Source organism: Tupaia chinensis, unplaced genomic scaffold, assembly GCF_000334495.1.
Source record: "Tupaia chinensis unplaced genomic scaffold, TupChi_1.0 Scaffold000322_1, whole genome shotgun sequence".
Taxonomy (NCBI): Eukaryota; Metazoa; Chordata; class Mammalia; order Scandentia; family Tupaiidae; genus Tupaia; species Tupaia belangeri.
Window position 1 is genome coordinate 1,242,812 of NW_006159816.1, and position 13,742 is coordinate 1,256,553.

Genomic DNA, 13,742 nt, shown 5'->3' on the forward strand with positions numbered 1-13,742 from the left:
CTCTCTTACATTGCTGGTGGGAATGTAAGTTGGTCTAGCCACTATGGAGTACAATTTGGAGATTCCTCAGAAATCTACAAATAGAACTACCATATGATCCAGCAATCCCACTCCTTGGTATCTACCCAAAGGACAGAAGAATTCTTCATTGGAAAAGTGTTTGCACATTGATGTTTGTTGCGGCACTATTCATGATTGCTAAGACATGGAACCAACCCAAATGCCCCCATATGGATGAATGGATAGAAAAACTGTGGTCCATATACTCTATGGAATACTATTCAGCCATAACAACCAACAAAACCCTGGCTTTTGATAGAAAGTGGAAGAATATGGAAAATTTACTGTTGAGTGAACCAAGCCAGGATATGAAGGAGAGACATTGTATGTCCCCACTTAATATATACTGAGTGTCTACACTCTATGACTGCAACTGATTGACTAAAGGATGTACAAACACAGGAGATGGGTGTGAATGCCAGATGTGTGTGTGTGGAGGAGTGGGACCTGGGAAGGACATTTGGAGGAGGGATATGGAGGCAGAGCAATGACAGGACAGGGAGGTGTGGTGTTATTTGTTTAAGATATTTTGATCAACTGGACTGGAAAGAAATGTTCACATATTGAAATGTTCACTTTGTAAGCTAAATAATGTGATTGAATGTATAAAAATAAATTAAAATAAAGAAAATGGGTAGGGAGACTCATTCAGTTCATAAAGGCATGTAGGGAATGTTGCTGTATATACTTCAGTTCTGTTGATTAGTTTAAGTGGTGATTATAGTAATGGTCATTTTGGTCTTCTGAGACATATAAGAATATTTTTGATCCACAAAGAAAAAATGCCTACTGCACTAATACTTAGATGGTTGATTCTTAGATCACTATGGAAATAGATTGGATGTAGCCTGAGCCATTGAATAAAATAACAGATCTGAAGAATGGATTTGAGATTGATTCTGTCCCACTACCATAATCATTGAGAAGGACTTTCTTCTTTTCATTCGTTCTTTTTTTTAATGGTGTCTATATATACTTTGTGAACAATCAGGCTATAGCTGGCAGAATGGCTGGGAAAGGTAAAAAAATTCTCCCTAAGAATGCAGACAAAGAACTTCTTAAAGCATATGAGAGCCCTCACTCTAATCTGAGGGTAGTGTTGTGTATGCTTCCAGGCTAAAGAAAATGAAAAAGGGCCATGCTTTCTGTTGTTTTTAGCCCTGTGTCACTTTTGCATCTATCATTAATCATTATTTTTGTTTCTTTGCATGCCTAGTGATTTTAAGTTGGATGAAAGATCCTGTGAATGTTGTAGGATATTTTTGTACTTTTATAAGTATTGAGTTTTGTCCTCGGATGTAGTTATTTGGAAATACTGTAATCCTTTTGAGGCTTGCTTTTAAGTGTCATTAGGTGAAATCACAGCAGACTTTAGTCACCCATTTAATGAGAGAATACTCATTTACATGCTATCCCTCAGGTCTCATGTATTTTGATGTTTTTTCCACTTTGGCTGGTGGAAACACCTGTGTGATGTCTGGGTCTTGTCCTGCTAATTTTTCTAGTAGTTCATTTGCTGCATCATACATATGCTGATCTATAGTCAGCTGAAGACTCAGGTAAAATTAGTCCCTTTTTTATCCATGTTGGCCAAAAGCAAACATTTTGGAAGTACTTTTTAAAGTTTATTTCTTTATTTTTAGAAAGAGCACTCCTAACAGGGTCTTAATGTTGCAATCTACCTCAGATTTGGCTATTCTGAATCATGGGCACACAATGCCCTGTGTACACACCGTGGTCTTTGGATGTGATTGGGGAACCTTTTCATCTGAGTCTGCCTCTCAGAGCATGATATTTTACCACTGAGCCACTGGCCAGCCCTGAAAGTATTTTTAAAAAGTATAAAATGCTTCTACTTTGAAAGACAATTGCAATGTTTCTTTACCACAGCAATTATTTTATGACCTGTGGTTCAAAATACAGATAAAAACTCATACCACTATTTTTTTCAAGTTCTGATGTGGTAAAACTTAATAGAAACTTTCCAGATGGTGGGAGTTCGTGTTTCATACTCACAGTAAGTATACTTGGGCTTCCTTTTTGCAGAGCGTGTAACTTTACCAGGAATGTACATTTCCTTTTCTTCAAGATTGTCTTCCACAACCTGTCTGTTACTGAATCATAGTATTTTTTTCATTACTTTATGTTTTTTCTGTTAGTACAAAGGAGCTCCTTGCATGATAATCAATGTATTGTTAGTGAAATGCTGCTTTATTCATATTTGGAATTCTTCATTAGTAGAATACCCTCAGATTCTGAATGTCATATGCCTTGTATAGTAGGGACTCATTTCCATTTGTTCTATTTTTTTTCCTCATTCTTGGGAAAATATACTTAGTTTTTCTTTCTTTTCCTTTTTGTCTCATACATGAACTACCTTAAAAGATAAGGCATAAAATTACAAATAATAGAGATTTTCTGAGTTTCAACAACTCATTCATTTAAGATTTGGATACATGATTTCAATTGAAAATTTAATTTCTTTTCAGGTGAATCCAAGTTTGACTTGCTCTGTAAAGAAGAATTTATTGAACTCAAAGACATATTCTCTGTGAAATTGAAACGGCGTTTTTCCGTTAAACAGCAAAGAAGTAACACTTTATTAGGAATCACACTTTTCATCTGCTTGAAAAAGGATCAGAATAAACTAAAAGATTCTACACTTGACCTTATTAACTTAAGTGAAGACCACTGTGATGTATGGTATAGACAGTTCAAGAAAATTTTGGCAGGTAAGTATTCCATATAGAGATTTTTTAATTAGGTTAGTTTTCTTAATGTATGTTATTAATCTAAACATGTTATATTTATAAGTACAAATAACCCTTGATTATGTTGAGGTAGTTTCTTTCTTTTCCTAGCTTATTGAATGTTGTAATCATGAAAGGGTATGAAATTTTCTCAAATGCTTTTTCTACATCAATTGAGATGATCATATTTGTTTTCCCTTTATTCTGTTAATGTGATATATTTCATGGATTTTTTTTTTACATGTATAACCATCCTTGTATTCCAGGAATAAATTCCACTTGGTCATGACTTGTAATCTTTTTAATATGTCATTAAAATTGGTTTGTTAGTATTTTGTTGCAGATTTTTAATCAATATTCATAAAACATATTACTCTGGGATTTTTTGGAACATTTTTGTCTGGCTTTGACATCTGAATAATTCTGTCTTCATAAAATTGAATTAGAAAGCAACTCTTAAATAACTACTTGCATAAAGAAGTTTTTGATAATATGAAATAACAGTACTCAAAATAACTTAGCTCAATTGAGATCTGTTTTTAGAAGCATTTTCTTTTTTCTTTCCTTGTCTCTCTTGAGCTAATTTTAAAGTTTATTTTCCCTCCATCTACACATTTATGGGAAGTGCATATATGTACTGGATGACGTGAAAACAATTTTTGAAGGGAACCAGCAGTTAGCGTAATGGCTATGTCGCTGGACTCCCACGTAGTCAACCGCGGTTTGTATCCCGGACCCGGTGGCTTAAAACTCATGCCAGGCGCGTGTGCGTGCGTGCCCAAGATCCCAAGAGGAGAATGGAGGAGAAGGGATTGCGGCGTGACCATCCCCCCTGGGGGGTGATTTCTCGCTTTCTGTCTCTATGTCTCTCTCTGTCTGTCTGGCAAGCGCACGCGCCCTACAGTGAAAAATCTCTCCAAAAAAAAAAAAAAACAACAATGTTTGAAAATCTTTAAAGGGCCACATTTTACACTCTGCTTTCTCAGTTGTCTATTTTAGGGTAGATATTTGTAAAAGTTAGTTTTTATTAACTTTATCCAGAGAAAAGAAAACATGTCTATTAGAAGACATCTTCTTGAACTGGCTAGTGGTAAAGGCACCTGAATTCTACATGGCCAACTGTGCATTCAAGTACTGGACCCCACAATTCAAAAAACACTCTGAGCACTTGTGCATGCATGCCCAATATCCTGACAGGATGGAGAAATGGAGAAGATATTGTGGTGTCACCACATCCCATTGGGGGAGTTCTCGTTCTCTCCCTCTGTTTCTCTCTCTTTCTCTCCTCTTCAATCTGTCTGTCTGTCTTTGACCAAAAATGGCCCTCTGCCAAAATTTTTTTTTTAAAATATATCTTCTGGTGCAGTGCCTCCAACTGAACCAGGCCACACAGCAAGAGGTGAGCGATAGTTGAGTGAGTGAAGCTCCATCTGTATTTACAGCTGCTCCCCATCACTCACATTACTGCGAGTTCTGCCTTCGGTCGGGTCAGTGGCACATTAGATTCTCATAGGAGTAAACTCTGTTATGAACTGCACATGTGAGAGATCTAGGTTGAGTGCTGCTTACATGAATCTAAAGCCTGATGATCTGATGTGTAGCCGAGACAGTGATGCTAGTTCTGGGGAGTAGCTACAAATGCTGAGTAACATTAGCAGAGTGGTTTGACTGGACAGAAACCTTAATAAAGCAATTGCTTGCAGACTCATATCAAAACCCTACCAGAAAGTGGCAAGTTATGATTAAGCTGCATCTGGTGGCAGGTTTTATTGTGCAAGTGAGTCGATGTACTTCAATAGTACAGCTGCATCTGGTGACAGGCTCGCAGTCAAAATCTGACACTTATTTTAGTCTATACATGACCAACACATTACTTTATTCACCACTTCCATCCAGTGCCTCTTTCCTGCACTGTACACTTGTCTCAGGCACGGTTTTGGTAAGCCCCTAGCCAAAATGATTTTTTAAAAAATCACTGGAGAATTTCTTTGTAGAGTAAGAAAATCCAACAATTAGACAGCGGAAGAATATAAGACTTCCTCCCCCACAAAAAAGAAAGCTGCATTCAAATGAAAATATCAAGAGTCCTACTTACATATTTATTGCAACAGGTGACTCGCATTCTCCAAGCCCAGTATGTACATTATGTAGTGACCAGCTATCCAATAAAGCCATGAAGTCTTTAAAACTGCTTTGTCACATGGAGACCAACCATCTTACATTAAAAGACAAGCTTTGGAGTTTTTAAAAATGAGAAAAATGTGAACTTGAAGAACAAAAGCAATTATCGAAGACCACCACTTTGTGAAATATGTCTGCACTGAGCATTCCTTTTAGTGGCTAAACTCATTGCTAAAGCTAAGATGCCTTTGAGGCATCTAGGAGTTGGTCCTACCTGCTGCTAAGGAAATTCATTGTGAACTTCTAGAAGAGGCAATAGTCCAAAAGGTGGCATATGTTTGTCTTCCATCTAGTCCATCATTAGATAAATTGATGAAATATGAGAGGATATTGAGGTACAGTTGTTAGAGAGTATTAACGAATTATTATGGTATGTAATCCAGGTTGATCAATCTACTGATTGACAAGAAGACAACAATGCTTGTTTTTGTGTGATATATTTTTCATGAAGCTTTATTATATGTACTTTTGTGGCTAACTAACACCACAGCTGCAGAACTGTCCAAGTCTTTGAATGACTACATATCAGGGAAATGGAATTGGTCATTTTGTGTTGGTATATGCACAGCTGAAGTGGCTTCAATGACTGAATGGTTTTCTGGTTTGACGACTTGGGTCAAAGAGGTTGCTTCTGAATGTGCATCTACATACTGTGTCACCCACAGAGAAATGCAGCCGAAAACTGTCACCTGAACTTAGCAATGTTTTGCAAAATGTGAGGAAAATGATCAACTACATTAAAGCACATGCCCTTACCTCACATCTGTGCAACTCTATGAGAAGATGGACCCAGAGCACACGTCTCCTCTTATACACAAAAGTGAGATGGCTCTCTAAAGGTAGATCACTGGCCAGAGGTTTGAATTATGAGACCCACTCCAGAGATTTCCTTTAGAAAAACAGTCACCACAGATAGTACATTTTAGTGACACAGAACTGGAATGGATCATGAAACTTGCTTATTTAGGTGACACATTCAACCTGCTCAATGAACTCAGTCTGTCACTTCAGGAGAAAACAACACTATTCAAGTCAGTAGATAAAATAGCTGCATTCAAAAGGAAATTGGAATTATGGGGATGACAATTAAACACTGGGATTTTTGACATGTTTCAAACATTAGGAGAGATTTTCAAAGAGACCGAGCCAGGGCCTTTTGCCTCCCAGCTGGTACATGATCACCTATTTCAGCTTTCAAAAGAATTTGAGAATTACTTCCCAATCACAAAAGACCCCCAAAATGGGAAGGAATGGATCCATGAACCATTTGTGAATAAGCCAGGTGAACAACTTTGTCCATGGTAGAAGAGGATCAGCTGCTTGAGATTGCAAATAATGGTGGCATTAAAAATATATTTGAGACAACGTCAAATCTCCATGTGTTCTGAAAATAAAGTCAAGGTGGAATATCCTGAGATTGCCACAGAAGTAATGAAAAACCTGCTTCCATTTCCATCATCCTATTTTTATGAAGCAGGTTTTTTGTAGTAACAACAACCAGAATGAGATCTCAGAGTAGACTGGACATAAGAAACACGCTTCGGGTGTCACTGTCTCCCATCACCCCCAGATGGGACCATTTAGTTGGAAAACAAGCTCAGGGCTCCCACTGATTCTGCATTATGGTGAGTTGTGTAATTATTTCACCATATATTACAATGTAATAATAATAGAAATAAAGTGCACAATAAATGTAATGTGTTTAAATAATCCCCTCACCGACTCCCACCCCTGCCCATGGAAAAATTGTATGCCACAAAGCCAGTCTCTGGTGCCAAAAAAGTTGGAGACTGCTATCCTTGTGAATGCAGTGTATCAGAAATTTCTAAATGGCATTTTTATATTTTGCATACCAAGCAAAATGCACAAATACAAATACAGTGCAATTTATATTTCTAGAAATTATCTAGTTAAACTAGAATCTGAGTTTTAGGGTGGATTTTTTTTTCTCCTAGATTTGTAAATATTTCTCTTTTTAGCCCAGTTCTTTCTATCTGTTAGACTGATAAGGGTCGAGACAGCTGGTGTAGTTGATGGCATAGTTTAAAATTAGATGGCACAAGACAGAGATGGGTGCCAAAGAGCAGGCATGTCGTGATGTTATACACTTCCAGGTCCAGCATCATTGATTAAGAGGATTATGAAGACTCAAGTTGGTTAAGAGCAGCCAGTTGATAAGGTTATGCTCATAGAGGATGACCTGAAATGATATTGCATTAAAATTGGGAGACTCTGTTACTAAGTAGCCCCGTGCTTCTTTGTTTGCTGCTTTGGGAACTACAGGGAGACCCAATTATTTCAAGAGGGCAGGAACCCATAGAGGAAAGTAGTTTAGTTCATCCCTCCGGAAAGAAAATGTGTGTAATTAACTAAAAGCATTCTATTTTAACAGTGGGTCTTTCATGGTGGCGTTATTTCAAGTTCATGTCAAAAGAGATTTCACAAAATTAAAAACAAAATGAAAAGCTAATAATTTCAATTGAATTAACTGTATTAATGTGATAAGGTCTTCACAAGGCTGGCATAGTCTATAAAATAAAAATGTGATTTGACTAGAATGAAAGTTCTTTCTTATGCTGAAGGTCTGAGAAAATCTCCTGAGGGACTTATGAAAAACTGACGGAGACAACTTCCTCAATATAACTTACTCATAAAAAACGAATAGCAGGATGACATCACAACAAAGCTCAATTTAGTAAAAGTAATTTTATAGGAGTAGACAGATTTTCAAAAACACACTGTCCAATACTTTATATTTTAAAAAACAGTGTCTTGCTTTCACAGCCTTCCTGGCTTAGCCTTCCAAGTTGCTGGAATTAGAGGTATATGTCACTGTGTCTGGTCTTTAGGTTGAACAGGCAAACAAACCCAGGCCTCCTCTGTGATCCCAGCCTACAGAAAACAGATCCTAGCAGCACGTGCCACCATGACTGGGCCATGTCTGAATATGTATTTAACTTAATAAATGATGTTTTTGGTTTGGTCAAGGTTAAAATCTGGACAGGTTACAGACATAAATAAACTATATATCTCTTAGGTTCTCATCCTCTGGTAATTTTTTTTTTCTTAATGTGTGGTTTTGGTCATTGGAAGCAGCAAAATACAAGAAGTCATTTTCTTGGCAAGATCTTGGAATAGAAAATGATTTCACTGACATAATACAAATAGGTTGACTTTTAAAGCTAAACGATGCAAACAAACAACACAAGGTTCAAATCCTCTAATGAAAACAGAAGAATGAAGACTATCTAAATAAATGATTGTTCTATCTCTGCACCAGAGTTAACTCGCTGAGCCAACACCTCATCACCCCCAGCCCCCACAAACACAGTAGGAGTCAGCTTTATCATGCATGCACAAGATAATGGTTGAGACTCCAAAGCTCTCTATCAATCATTATATTAGCACCTCCTTTTAAGGTTACAGTACCGTAGTTTTTCCCTAATATTTCTTTCACTTTCAAATCCATGTAATCCAGGCTTATCACCTGAAAGTCAAATGTAATTCGTTCAAACCTCATCATATCAGTGGAGGAAGCCCTGTTCTCCCCAATCTTTCCAAGATAAGGACAATTGATTACCTTTGCCTGGCCTTCTCTGGCTCTGATTTCATGGAGTTCTGTCATGTATGTATTATCCACTGTCCCTATTTTGTGCTACAGAGCATCAGATATGGCAGAGGGTGATTGCTCATTGGTTTTCCCCCAGCCCTCCCCTCAAATTCCCTACCCAAGGAATTTGTTTCAAGCTAAATTGAGTTTGGGAGATGATAAAAATTTACATCACAAAAATAGAAATGACTCACAGTTAAATATTAGATAACCCTATTTTAAGTCTAAAAATTTGCTTTTAACTGATCACACTGGCAAAACCAAGACTGTTAATTTGCATTCATTTATTTTGCAGGTTGCTTTTAAACAGCAAATGAATTTTTTTGAATTTTTCCCCATGTTTTTCCTCAAAGAAAAACGTAGAGAAGACATGAAAGCCTCAAGTGATTGGTCTGTTAGTCAAATTACTCCAAGTATAATTTTAGAATAGTTTGACTATTAAGGGTACTTAAAAAAAATTACAGGGACCAGCAGTTAGCAAAATGGCTATGTCGCTGGACTCCCAGGTAGTTGACCTGGCAGCTTAAACTCATGCCAGGTGCATGTGCGTGTTTCCCCAAGATCCCAAGAGGAGAATAGAGGAGAAGGTATTGCAGTCTGGCCATCCCCCCTGGGGGGTGATTTCTCGCTTTCTGACTCCCTGTCTTTCTGGTGAGAGCACGTGCCTTATAGCAAAAACCTCTAACAAAGAAAATTACAACTGGGCACATACAGTTGCCAGAGAGAGACAGAATGAGAAAGAGAAAACACTCAGAAGTGGGATGTGTTCATGTTGCAATCACTTCTCCATTTCTCCATCCTGTCAGAGTTTTGGGCACTCACGTGCACATCCCTGTATGTTTTTCAAATTGTTGAGTTAGGGATTACAACTGGAATTGACCAGATGAGACCCTACTCCCTTAACCAATAGGCTACAAGGCCAGCTCAAGGGTTATTTTAAAATATGCTTATTTATATTTTGAATCATAGCAATAAACAAAGTGTGGTAAATATTTAAGAAAATAAGTTAGTTTTACTACAACAGAAGAAAGAAGAAACCAATTCACAAATACTTAAGATTTTAAGACTAACTGACAAAGTGTGACAAGATAAATGTAGATTTAAAATATAAAGGTTTTAGAGAACTAGCTCCATGGCCTGGTGATTAAGGCAACTAAGAGCCCACATAGCTGATGCCATGTTTCAAGTCTCAGATCTGGTTTCCTCATATTTAGATTTTTAAAGAAATGGTAAGCTGCAAGCTCTTCTGGACTCTGAACCTATTTATTTTTTCCTCAGAAATAAAAGCTTTAAAGCATATTTACTGACTTTCTGTTAGGTTTCAAAATAAGAGGAAAGAATAAGTACCCCTCAGATGATATTCAGGGCCCTTGAATGTTGAAAGATGCTCAGGAATTGAATGAGTTGATTTGTAGTGGAGGACCTGACTGAAGTCTTTAAAAGTGAAGAACAAGATTTAAGAAAAGGAAAACATAAAGTCTTTGAAGCTTTATGCTCAAGTAACTTGAAGACTGGTAATGCCTAAACAGGTATAGTGAAATTAGGATGCTGGCTGATTTGAGGAGATTATATTCTGTTTAGACACATTTAGAATTACAAATATTGTAAGATACTATTGGAGATGACTAACATCCTGAAATTCTGAATGGAATTTATGAAGAGATGAAAAAGAAGAATTGATGTGATGGGGATAGATGAAAACTTGGAAGACAGTGGCTCAGAGGTTTTTTGTTTTGTTTTGTTTTGTTTTGTTTTAAAGCAGAGGACTAAACATATAATCTTGGGGGCATACTCATATGTCAAAATAGGCAGAGAAGACAGAAGCAAGAAGACAAAAAACAGAAGGCATGGTTAAAAAAATTGGGACTCATAACATAATGCTATAGAGATTTTTTGTTGTATTTAGGTTTTGCAAATTTATTTGTAATATATAATAGCTCACCAGAATGATCAACAAGGGTAATTTTTGCACACATTTGGTTGAGTTACTTCAGTTGTATTTTTTGTTTCATTTTAAATGCTAATTTCACTGTATAAGCAACTGGTAATGCCTAAACAGGTATAGTGAAATTAGGATGCTGGCTGATTTGAGGAGATTATATTCTGTTTAGACACATTTAGAATTACAAATATTGTAAGATACTATTGGAGATGACTAACATCCTGAAATTCTGAATGGAATTTATGAAGAGATGAAAAAGAAGAATTGATGTGATGGGGATAGATGAAAACTTGGAAGACAGTGGCTCAGAGGTTTTTTGTTTTGTTTTGTTTTGTTTTGTTTTAAAGCAGAGGACTAAACATATAATCTTGGGGGCATACTCATATGTCAAAATAGGCAGAGAAGACAGAAGCAAGAAGACAAAAAACAGAAGGCATGGTTAAAAAAATTGGGACTCATAACATAATGCTATAGAGATTTTTTGTTGTATTTAGGTTTTGCAAATTTATTTGTAATATATAATAGCTCACCAGAATGATCAACAAGGGTAATTTTTGCACACATTTGGTTGAGTTACTTCAGTTGTATTTTTTGTTTCATTTTAAATGCTAATTTCACTGTATAAGCAAATACAGATGAACCAGATTTATTTACTTTGTAAGGTAGCCTGTTTTCATTTCCCTTTTCAATAGTCCCTCTATATTTAGAAATGATACATAAAAGAAAATGAAAAAGAGTTATTTAAATACCTTTTTAAAATTATTCTAAGAGTGATTTTTGTTTTTGTAGCTTGTTATTAGATTTGAAATCTGTGTCCTATGTGATAGTAGCGTTGGTCTTTATACAATGCATAGCTTGATAGCAAAAGCAGGACCTCTTTTTTTTTTTTTTTGAGAGATTTTCACTGTAGGGCACGTGCGCTTGCCAGACAGACAGAGAGAGACATAGAGACAGAAAGCGAGAAATCACCCCCCAGGGGGGATGGTCACGCCGCAATCCCTTCTCCTCCATTCTCCTCTCGGGATCTTGGGCACGCACGCACACGCGCCCGGCGTGAGTTTTTTTAAGCCACCGGGTCTGGGACACGAACCGCGGTCGACTACGTGGGAGTCCAGCGACATAGCCATTACGCTAACTGCTGGTTCCCAAAACCAGGACCTCTTAAAGCATTGGTTTTGCTTAATACTTATGTTGTCTTGCATAAAAACATCATTTTACAGTATGTTTTGTTTCTTTTTGTACCAGCTATATCATCCATTGTATTACCATGAATCAGGCAGAACTGTTTAGCAGAATAGCATACCATGAAGCTTTTATTTAGATATACTGACAAACAATGGGCTTTTAAGAGAAACTACACTGTAAATCAATATCAAAATGACTATTTAAAAATGAGCAGCTGTTACATGTCAGAAGAATGGGATAGCTTTAGATAGTTGGTTGTTCACTATTTGAATTGGCAACATTTGCCTTTTTTAGGAATAAGTTATTTTCTGCAATAATGTTATATTTGAAATATTAGTAGCTTCTCTTTTGAAGCACTGAAAAGGTGAGTTAAGACTGGTTTATGACTAGTTAAGCTGGACAATAAAATTATGCATGTCACTTTTGGGTATGTTTTCACTACAGATGTATATTGAAATAACACGGTACTGATTAAATATGCATGACTTCATTTACATGTTAATATCAAAGTCCAATCCTGTTTAAAGTACTCTGTCCAACAAAGATGAGGTGATGTCCACCTTCTGTAGTGGTTTCAAACTGAGGTGTGTGGAGTGTTACCACCCCATCTCCCAGGACTTGCTCCCTGTGTGGCCTCTGCACCTGCCACCCACTCTTGAGATCATGGCGCTCCTACTTGAAATGTTTTGTATTTAGTGATTCTGAATAATGTTTTGTTTTAACAAAGCTTCCAAAACAAAAACATTTGAAAGTCTCTGATTGAGTCATCCCTATGATAATAACCTATTTACATGTTGTAATCATGCCTTTTTGCTCATCTCTTGGCACATGAGATCTCATATCTTTTAGCACACAAACATACTCATTATGATAACCACACATTTTATTTGTCCCGGCCTGCGGGACAATTGAACAGGCTACCTGCGTGAGAGAGCGGAGGTCTGGAACTGGCACAGTGTCACAACATGGGAGCGACACGGTGTCACAACTCTGAATGGTATACAGTTGCTTGTTTATTGAGGGCCAGAGAACATTCTTATATACACAGCAGGGTGGTAATTGGTTGTCCAATATGTAAATGAAGGATATATTTTTGGACCAGTATTTGATTGTTTTGTCAGGGGGCGTTAACCAGGAGGCGGAGCTTAGGGGCGGATTGCTGTCCTGGACCTGACTGAGAAGCTGCTTTCAGTGGTTAGCTAGGTTGGGGAGCCTAGGGGTGGATTGTTTACTCCTGGAACAGGGAAGTCCGGAGGTCATCGTGTGAAAGTCATTACACACACTTTGGTGCATGTGGCTCTCCACATTTATTTATTTATTTTTTGAGAGATTTTTGCTATACAGTGCGTGCACTTGCTGGAGAGAGAGACACGAAGTGAGAAATCACCCCCCACCCCCGCAGGGGAGATGGCCACGGTGCAATACCTTCTCTTCCATTCTCCTCTTGGGATTTTGGATAAGCAGGTACATGCACCCAGCGTGATTGTTAAGCAGTCAACAACGTGGGAGTCCAGCAATGTAACCATTATACCATCTGCTGGTACCAACAACTACACATTTTAAACTGTCATATATACCTGTAATTATATTTTATTTTTGAATGGGTATTTATTTAATTTTATTTATTATTATTTCTATAGGACTAGGACATATCCACTCACCAGAGAGAGAAAGAGAGAGAGAAAAGGACACTTTCACTCACCAGAGAAGGAAAGATAGAAAGTGAGAAAGTAAGTCATCAGGTTTGGGACTAGAACCAGAGTTGGCCGGTGGGAGTCCAAAACCTTAACTACCATGCCAACTGCTGGCCCCTATACTTTTATATTTTAAAGAAAGGAACTTATTAAATATATTCTAAGTATATTTTTCTTTTCTGTAACTGTAAGATATTGTAAACAAAAGCATATATTTTATTAAACCAAGAATTGAAGTTGAGTTAAAAAATAAGTTTACTTTAAAGAGTTATGTTTTTTGTTTCTCTTCCTGAATTTTTCTTTCTTTCTTTCTTTCTTTC

General features: G+C 37.1%; 1 protein-coding gene across 1 annotated transcript in view; it reads left to right on the top strand.

The window, feature by feature from the left end:
* CERKL (CERK like autophagy regulator) overlaps positions 1-13,742 on the top strand; it is a 157,444-nt gene that overhangs the window by 65,642 nt on the left and 78,060 nt on the right. The window contains exon 2 of the mRNA XM_027773106.1: positions 2,550-2,792. Coding sequence (XP_027628907.1) covers positions 2,550-2,792 — 243 coding nt within the window. The remainder of the gene's footprint in view (positions 1-2,549; positions 2,793-13,742) is intronic.